We start from the raw sequence: 10,163 nt of genomic DNA, 5'->3' as shown, positions 1-10,163 counted from the left end.
TTACCGCTGGCGTCACGTCATCATCGTCATTTTCACTCGTAAAAGTTCTTAACAATATTTCTTCTTACAGCAATAAAGTCAATTCAACTCAATATGGTAAAAAAAAAACTCAAACTAAAAGCTTTTATTTTTATCTTGTGACTTTTTTTTTTCAGTATTTGGCCTGAGCATCGTTCATTTCTAAATCACTGACCAACCAATTAATGTTCGTCTGACCTTGTTTTTTCCTTCCACATCTTCTAGAACCATGGATCAATGAAGGGTGGTGTTGGCAGGGAAACAAAAAAAGACTAATAAGTGGTGTGTTTAGGTTCTGACAGCTGGATCTGGTCATCAGTCGGCAAAACACACAGATCCATTAAGCTCCGACGCTCCAATATCTCCCACTAAACTTTTTCTCTCTCCTCGTTATTTTTATTAGCAAAGACCAGAATGAAAACACACAGGTAGTGTTGGCGAGCTTCTCGTTTTAAAGCTGTTAAAATGACCAACAATACCAGCGATAGATTAAATCAGCTGCAGCTAATTAATGTCAGAACCGCCGACTTTGCAAAGATTGAGATCGATGAGACACGTCGCTCCGATAGCTGACTGCAGCACATTAAATACAGGAGAGTCTCCCAGTTAAAACCCTTTTTAGAATAAATATTTGGGAAATGCATCAAGCTGCTAATTCATAATCAGAACCTGCAGCGTTTGGATCAGGCAGCGTGCGGATAATCGGGTGAGACTGCTGTTTTCTTACAGCTGTGAATTCGCGGTGTCAGAACGAATCAATATCAATCAGGAATCAATGTTTCATATCTCCCGCTGCTCATGTGTAGTGAATGTTAATTCAGCAGCTGCCACTGAAAACCAATCCTGGCTTCTCACCCGACAACAGGTGATCGCAGATCGAGTCTTTGAGTTGTGGATGTTTATAACTTTATTTACTTCTAAATAACAGATCAACATAATGACATTTTCTTCTTCTTTCCCACTGTGTTTGGTTTCATTTTGTTTTTTGTCTTCACACACTTTCACAAAATATGTGCAGCTTGTATTATCTCTTCCACCCCGACGTGATCTCTTACCACTCGCAGTAGCCTCCTCTGCTCCTTGAAGGTGGCGCAGCAGCCCAGCACGCCTGTTACCATGACGATGGCTCCAGCCAGGACCAGTATGTAGGCGGAGGCAGCGTAGGTCTTGGAGGAGAGAAGGCTAATGTAGTCGCTCTTCTCAACCAAGGTCCAAACGCCCACCGCCATCACAACGCCCCCTGCCAACTGGGAGAGGAGCGGATGATTAGAGTCCGAACTGGAGCAAGAAAAACACCAGGAGTCCGATCCCTGAAACAGCGAACTGTTCAACACCGAGCAGACAAAAACCCAGAGTGACAAAAAGGCTTTAAATTATTTATCACCCAAGGAAGCTTCAAAGTGATAAAGAGGAGCCTGAAATTAAAACCTAATGGTTGAATGTGAGCTGATGAAAACGACCCACCGCTGCCGAACCAGATAATCTGATCTGGAGCCAGTTTATGCTGAGAGATAATTGTGAATCTGATTAGTTGATTGACAGAAAATCAATCTGTGACTACTAATCTTTTCAGTCTGATCAGCTCTTTAAATGACAGGATCCTTTTCTCGCTCATAAATGACTGTTGCTCAGACAAAAACAAGCACATTTCAGACTCCACGCTCTGTGACATTAAATTGAGAAAATAATACTTTTTCAAAAATTTGCCAGTTGAGCATTTTAAAAAGGTTTTGAGACACAGCAATCTTGTGTTTTAACTAACTAATCAAAACTAAAACTAAGAATCAATGTTTCAATCCATCATTGAACCACTGTCCTAGTCCAACATCTTCAGCATTATCTAAGCCAACAGTTAAAGAGAATGTGAGGTAAATTAAATCAATATGATATTACCATGTGGAGTCAGCAGATGGTGCAGCACTGCAACAGAAATCTGTTACCACGCCAAAGCCATCAATCCAACCACCTGTCTAATTTAGATTTAATTTATAAAGGGAGATGAAGCTAGACACCGAGTCAGACTGTACCACACCCAGAAAACACACTGAACAGTAACTACAGCGCTTTACTCATCACTTAACTTTACCTTTTGTTACAATACTGCATGATTATTATTTTATTTTACTTTTTATTTTTTCATTTAAGTCATTTCCTACAGATCAAGTTAATGTTAGAGGCCTTAAACAGCAGCGTCATGACTCCTGCCTCCAGCTGCAGGAGAGAAGTGACCCCTGATTTCCCTTTCAGAGATTTTCAATTGACTGTTGATCATTTAAAAAAAAGAAGTGACAATATTAAACAATATTTTTCTAAATTCTCATTAATTTCTCCCTTTATTTTTCATACCTGAACCATCTCATGAATCCTGCTGCTACCTGCACTGAGCCTCTGGCCCAACAACTGCAGTGTAAAGCAGCAGGACGTGGTTCGGTCTTTGCAGTAACTGCTCCATGTGGCGAACACGATGCTCGTTGTATCTGTACCTGCTGTTAAAACTGAATGAACCGCAGGAATTAGTGAATCCTGTCCAAAAGTAACTGAAAGCTGCACAAGTGAAGGGAACTCGAGCTTTGGCGACACCTGGTGACAGCAGGAGGTAACGACTGGTCTTTATAGTTCAACTGTTACTGGGTGACTGAAGGAACAACGCTGGATTTAGATCTGACATCTTAAAATAATTTAAAAAAAGCAAATGGTGAGGAGCCATAACTGATGAGACTGAAACACAGTGAGTATCTTCTATTGGCTGGATGACACTATTGTTTTCAGTGTCTTCGAGCACAAATGAACGCACATGTATTTCATGCTTCTGCATTTTTATTCTCGTCTTAAGTGAAGGTGATCATCGGGGCTGCAGTAACACTCATTATTAAAAACACTGTTCATACAACAAAAGCACTGCACTGTTTCCCTCAAAGTTATCTCCTCGACCTTGAAGATTACACGGTTTGTTCACGATGCAGTAAGCGGTCGAGGTCTGACGGCCGATCAAGTTTAATTTCCATCTACAAGTCAGAACAAGGCAGAGGTTGCTGCTTGAATCTGTACGTGTTGTAAACGTAAATAACTAAAACATGATAGCGACGATAAGACAAACAAAACTCTGTCTCATCCCGCTGCAACACCTGTCATTCATTTCTTTTTTTACTCAATTTGGTGTCTTGAATCCTCCTCAAAATTCTGTAAAAAACATTGCGACCATATTTTACTCCTGAGGTAAATAACGAACAGCTGCCATTCAGTAAATGACTTTATCCTGCTGCAGTGTGTTCATTTTGTTGTCTGAAGTTCAAGTCCAGAGGCAGAAACAACTGTATTTACAATAACTGAGATTCATGATGATGGAGCTCGAGGGAAAAAAATGATCTAATAATCACAAGAGACAATGAAAATAACTGCAAGGCAAAGGTTAAAAGATTTCAGAAATATAAATATGGTTGTCAGAGTAAAGACTGCAGTACGGTTTGATGCTCTGGCAGACAGATGATTATCACAAACGGGCAGAGCTGCGAGATGATTGGACAGTAAGGCCGCCACGCTGACGTCCGACTCGCTCTTCAACACGATGGGATCAGTTATTTGTAGTATTTTTCCTCCTACGTTCTCAACACTGGAAAGTTTGGAGGAATTAAGTCTGTGAATGCGTCTTCTGTGTCCTCTGTGGAAGAATGCAACTTGGCTTTGAGTCTGTGGACTGGAATAGCAGCAGGCGTTTCTCTGTGGCCTGAATCAAAAAATGCTTTGTTGACGTTTCAGACAGAGTCTTATCAGCAAATTCTTATTTTTTATAACATGTAAAAAAGCAAAACTATTCATTCTGTGTCTGTATGTATTACTGCCCTTCTGGGGAGAAAAAGAAAGCTTTGGTTTGTTAAGACTTGTGTTGTGAAGAGCAGGTCTAAACGAGGGGCTGGACCAATCAGATCACACAGAGGACTGACGTCAGGTGTGAGCCCCTTTGCCCACCTGCAGCAGAACCCTGGGCTCTGCTGACTGTCTGAGGCTACGTCCACACTAATACGTTTTGGTTTCTCTCTTTAGCTACAGATCCGCCACCACTGGAGTTTCGGAAACGCAGCTGGGCCGGATTTAGTTTGTCGTCTGGACGAGCGAATACGGAGACCTTTTGGAAACGATGACGTAGACACCCACGGTCGCTCCCTGATTCGTTCTAATTAATGTGATCATTGATTTACAAGTGTTACTGACCTTGCTGTCTTTGCTAGCAGCTGCTGTTGTTCAGTTAAAGTCTGCATTTTAACACAGAACTGTCTGGACAATCTGCTTCCTGTTTACACCGGCTCGCACGCGCCCACGTGATTGCACAGGTAAGTATGTGTTTTCAGGTGTGGTAGACTGGACGGAGATTGTTTTTGGTTGAAAACGTAGTCGCGTGGACGTAGTCAGCGGGCGTTTTCACACCTAAAGTCCGATGGCTCTGCTACGATTCAGTTGATGAGTTTGTAAAGTTGCAGGTTCAGAGAAAAATTCAAGTGAACCAAAAATGCATCATTACAAACCAGGTGAGAACGTTCCCTCCTCTGATTGGTCAGATCGTGTGGCTCATTAACTCATAACTTATATTTTAAGTTGTCATCCATCTACCTGTCTACCTGTACATACAACCCTGAAGGACTACAATAAATCAGAACTGGATGGAACTGGACTTCTGCTTCTCCTGGTGTCTCCTTGTCCCTGACCGCACACCCAGTGTTCACATCACCTGGAGACCAGCACACGATCAATATCAAGTCTCATTTACAACTTGAAATATCCTCTCCTGGTTTTATCAGGAGCTGAGTTAGATGTGTTTTCTGAATTCATTCTAGTTTAATCAACGTCACAATCTGGACGGCTTCGGTTGATGAATGACCAAAACATCTGTGTTGATCCCTCCGGCTCCTTTTATTCTCACACCGCTGTTTAACCAGTTAGACAGATTTGTTTTCTAACCAAACTCTGACCCAGTTTCAGTGGAAAACATAAAGCTAACACCTCAGGCTATTCATTAAGTCTGTTTTCAATCGTTAGTTGAATTAACCTACAATTAAACTAATTAATTAAATAGTCATCTTGCGGACAGATGGCCAGATGGTTGAGGAACACACGACATAAACGCAACATCCACAGTTTGACTCCACCAATCGAACAAGGGGCCGATTATCTGAAAACCAACGTGATCAGTTTTTTAATAAGGTGCGACCTGAATGTGGCAGGAAATCGGCGAGTGCAAAGCTACGGCAAGTACAGAAGGTCAAAGTGGAACTGGGTGTGTAAACCGCATCGTTCTCACTATGGAGAGTTTGGCAAAATGACTTCACTGCTGTCCTTCTGTTTTCTTATCCAAACACAGCAGGTTTGTCTGACCTTGGGGGGTTATCTAAAACTTCTCTGACTGATTCCCAGGATTCAGTCGGTGAATAAAATGTCGTGAAAATCATTAAATAGGGCGTCGAGTAGCTCAGTTGGATGAGCATCCACCCCATGTGTAGAGGCTACAGTCCTCGCTGCAGCTGGCCCGAGTTCGAGTCCCGCATCGGACAAGCCCTTAGCTGCATGTCATTCCCCCTCCCCATTTCCTGTCTCTCTCTCCACTGCTTTATCCATAAAGGCACAAAAAGAAAACCATTAAATAAAAATCATTCGGCCAAAACAAAGTTCCATAACCAGGTCATGAATGTCGTAGGACACGCCTGCATTTTTGGGAAAACTCAAAGTATGCAGGTCCTGGAGGAGCTCTTCACACCAACACAACAAACACTCTGAAAGGAAACTTACCCAAAACAGAAAGTTGAAAGTGAACAGGACGTATTTCAGGCAGATGGTTCCACATGTTTCCTTCTTCTCTTCGTACGCCCCCATGCTGCAGAAGACAACAGATTTTAAAAACTTGATAGTAAAAGATCAAAGTGACAAACACGGACTCGTTCAACTTTCTGCGATCTGGATTTAATATGTAAAGAAATTAGTTTGTTGAAGTTTTAGTTCTGAAACCTGAAGAAATATGAAACTGTTTTTCTGCAAGATCCTTTTTTTTAAGTCAAAATGATGAACTCAAGAAGCTGCACAGGATAGCTGCCTAAATTCAAGACTTTCTAAAACTGACCTCGACAAAAAAAAGTAAAAAGCACTGGTGCATTTATTTTGTGCAAATGTACAAAAATAAAATAAAATTTCCATTCAGTGTCCAGATACAGATTAAAGTAAGATTTAAAACAGAAAAGAAAAAAAGAAAAGTTACTAATTTGTTGATGGTAAAAATTACCATTTTTAAATTAATTAATTAATTATTCTATAATGTGTTTTTTTTAAAAACTGTGCAAAAACAACAGAAATCTGTCTGATCATCAAAACAAAACCCAAATATATTCAATTAATTGTCACATGACAAAGAGAAGCAGCATCTGAGAAGCTGGAACCAGAGAATTTTTGGCATTTTGGAAACAATTAATTGCTGCAGATTAATTTCCTGTTGATCAGCTACTCGACTACTTGTTGCAGCTCTAAACTGAATGATATAGAACATAAATAAGTTAAATTAAGTGTGTTGCCGGCCGGCCGGCTTGAAGGACACACCAAATAAAAAAAGGTGGCCTCTCTGCTGCTGTGCGATGCTTTTAACAAATGAGACGTTACAGGGCTCCCGCAGGCCGAGGGGGGGTGAGCATCAGATCAGCAGTGTAGGCAGAATCAGAGTTATTTCATGTGTATGCAGAGAGATCCATGACTAAGCACCGAGTAGGAGCCGAGAGTCGGAGCAAAAGGCTGGAAATTATACCCACCCGCCTCTCTGGTGCCTGGTACCAACATCCAACGCTTCGGGGAACAAAGTTGTTCTCTTTTTACGGCTAATTAATTAATAAAATTTTCAGCAGAGTGTGTTTTCAAAGATCGGATGAATGACGGTTTTAAGTTAAAACAATTACTTGTTCTGGCTCTGAACGGTTTAAACATGTCACTCACTGTTTGTTTTTTTAAATCTGTATTTAAAGCACAGTAAATCGGCAGCGTATTAAAATTTGACACTGTTTTCACCACAACAACGTCAAACACGATGTTTTAAAGATTTATAGATCATCATGTAACACTTGCTTCTTGCTGCCTTCATGTAATCTTTGTTCCCTGAGTCTCACATCCTTTCTTGTTCTTTCTTCCCCCCACAGTTTTCTTGGCTGTGTTGCCAGTCAAGCCCAGACTCGCCCTCCTCTGACTGCCTCTTATCTTCCCCTCCTGACTCTCCCGTCTGGCCCCCCACCCCCATATACACTACTGTCAATTCAGAGGAGTGCACTGCATGAATGAGTGAGCATGTCTGTTGACCATCTGTTATGGTGGGCCCTCTTAACGTGCTCCTGTTAATTAAATTCTAACAAGACTTAATTGGCGACGCCTTCTTTTGCTTTTCAGAGCAGCTGAGTCAAGAAAGGAAACTTCCTGTTTAAGACGTTTACAAGTTTTCTTTGGAAAATGGAAGAAAAAAAAAACACTATAGAAGGAGAGAACAATTCATCTTATTACCTTTAGTTTTTCTCAGGATGTGATACCTGTACTCAGGAGCACATTAAATAAGACTGACGCCTGATAAATAAAGCTCATATGTATCACCCGTCACTCTTCTTGAGTTAATGGCTGTCTGGTTTAAACCCCGGGAGATTACAGGCGTGAAATACTTGGAACAGGTCCAGAAAGGTTTTTATCATCTGCATAAGTAAAGAGATTTATTTAAGTGTTAGTGAAGGTAGACTGAGGTGTTTTCAGACTGGGTGGAGAAAAAAAAAAAGCTAAATTATGGTCATTTTGAGCAGAAACCAACAGTTTTATATTTTTATAACGCTGATGATTCAAATTTGCTGTTTTTAATTGAATTTAAAGGCCACAGGTTTAATCCCAGCACCAGGACACGTTTCAGACTCCAGCTGTTTTCAAATTTTGCAGCACTTTCCCATTAAATATCCTCCTGCTGTTACAGAAATAATTAGTGTCTTAGCCAAAGGAGCAACATGAGCTTGGCTAATATGCAACGCTAACACTGCTGCTGTTCATGGACTTCCAACCAAACCTGCGATTAGATTATTGAAGTGTTATTCCCGCACTGAGGTCTTCAGGTACAGGTGTGTTGGAAAACCACAAGAACATTAAAATTGTAGACACTGTCTTTTGAACAAATTAATGCTGCAACTAGTGATTATTTTGATTATCAATTATAATCTGTTGATTATCTTTTTCAACTATCTATTCAATGACAAAAACATTGTGGAAAAGTCCTCAGTGATCAAATATCTCATTTATATTCAGTTTAGAGTTTCGGTTTCCAATGATATAATAAAGAGAAAAGCAAATCCTCAAGGAAAAAATGTTGACATGATTTGAAAAGTCATTGAAATGAATCCCTGAATGATTGATTTGTGAATTTTCTGTGGATTGACCTGATCTTTTATTGGCAGAGGTGGGAAACTGGGGAAACTCCACTTTACCCTGTCCAGGCTTTGAACAGCAGGTAATCTGATTTGGGTGTGATTTTGCCAAATCTGTGCCACCAGTGTGAACACATCCTTTTCATCTGATTCAAGTGAGTCACGTTTTAAAGTATTAATGAATCACACCTGTGTAACCTTCATTTCCACTGTAACACAGGAAAAACACCAGAGACATAGCAACCAGGCTGTTTGATTATAGCCACTGTGTGAAATGATTTGGTTTTAATTAGATTTCTGTTTAAAAAATAGTTAAATATGTCAACCACAGTGTCCTAAGATGACATATTCCCTCCAACACCTACATTTATTCAATTAACACACATATAGTATAATAAATATTTAATTATCTTCAACAACCGACTGATTAATCGACTTATGGTTGCAACTCTGGAACAATTATAGTAAAACAAGAATAAGATTTGATGATTATTGAGACGTTAAACCAACGTTTCCATTTCAGATCACAACCGTGTCCGCAGCGACTCATCTGTGAAACCGCTGGAAAGTAACGTCTTCGTGGTTTGTAAACGGTTAGAGCTCGTTACAACCGTGTAAAGGCCTCGTGTGTTTTCAATACGCAGAATAAACATCGTTATGTGTTAAATTGTCGCTCTAACCGCAAAGAAAAATCAAACTTTAGCGTGTTTTCTCGGTGGTTTTTAAACTAACGTACAGCGCATCTCCTCGCCTGCGTTAAGCTAACGCTAAAGTTACTGCTCTCTGCTGCTGCTGCTCTTAACTGTGAGGAAAAGGCTTATTTCTTATCAAAACCACCTACTTTTCTAAACCACAACAGCCCGATTAAAACTTGTTTGGTAAGTGTGTGCTCGTGGAAAGCTGCAAAATGCTCCGGCGGTGTCGCGAAAGACCACGATAACGCTTCCCCGTGCGGCCGATGCGGCACCGCAGCGTCGGCTAACACCGAGCACTTCCTGCTCTCACCTACCTGCCGTGTTCTCCGCTCTTCTGTCGCTGCTCCGAGATCAAATGTGCCGGGGAATAATCCTAAAAATCACCTGTTTTCATTCCACTGTTCTCGGGTAAAGAGCTCTCCGGCAGCCGACTGAAGCTGGAGGGCAGAAAACTCAGAGTGCTGAGCTCACGGACTGAGTGAGGCTGGAGCTGCTGTTGACTCCACCCCGGGCCACCTTGCATGTTTCTGGGTGTGTGTTTTTTTTTTCTGTCCCGGGGCAATTCTTTCTTTCTTTCCCTTCACTGTGGCGCGAGCAGAGCAAACACAGAGGGAGCGAAGCGCGAGAACAGTCTGCGGGTTTTTAGGGATTTATATGAACTTTTACAGTTTTCTATTCTGGTAGTTTCATATTACGGAAGTGAAATTGTTTGTTGTAATTAATTGTATCATTATTTTTTTCCTTTTAGAATTCTGAATTTAAATCTCAAAGTTCTGATTTTCAATTCAGAATACTGCTTTTAAACTCAGAATTCTGAATTTAAATCTCAAAGTTCTGATTTTCAAATCAGAATTCTGCTTTTAAAATCAGAATTCTGAATTTAAATCTCAAAGTTCTGATTTTCAATTCAGAATTCTGCTTTTAAAATCAGAATTCTGATTTCATTCTCATAATTCTGTGGGAAAAAGGTCAATTCTTTTTTCAGAATTCTGCTTTTAAACTTAGAATTCGTCTTAAAAAAAAGGGGGGGGGGGGT

The 10,163-nt window shown here is 40.6% G+C and overlaps 1 protein-coding gene across 2 annotated transcripts in view; it reads right to left on the bottom strand.

Moving 5' to 3' along the window:
- LOC130171171 (CD151 antigen-like) overlaps nt 1–9,654 on the bottom strand; it is a 24,038-nt gene extending 14,384 nt beyond the window's left edge. The window contains exons 1-3 of one of the 2 annotated variants that reach the window (XM_056379035.1): nt 9,442–9,654; nt 5,797–5,881; nt 1,074–1,265 (exon numbers count right to left, since the gene is read on the bottom strand). In XM_056379035.1, coding sequence (XP_056235010.1) covers nt 1,074–1,265; nt 5,797–5,880 — 276 coding nt within the window. In that variant the 5' untranslated portion in view covers nt 5,881; nt 9,442–9,654. The remainder of the gene's footprint in view (nt 1–1,073; nt 1,266–5,796; nt 5,882–9,441) is intronic. The other variant, XM_056379043.1, reaches the window with a different exon arrangement.
- Nucleotides 9,655–10,163: the final 509 nt, after the last annotated feature.

The sequence above is a fragment of the Seriola aureovittata genome, chromosome 1, assembly GCF_021018895.1.
Source record: "Seriola aureovittata isolate HTS-2021-v1 ecotype China chromosome 1, ASM2101889v1, whole genome shotgun sequence".
In the NCBI taxonomy this organism is placed as follows: domain Eukaryota; kingdom Metazoa; phylum Chordata; class Actinopteri; order Carangiformes; family Carangidae; genus Seriola; species Seriola aureovittata.
This window is presented reverse-complemented; position numbering and strand designations above follow the sequence as displayed.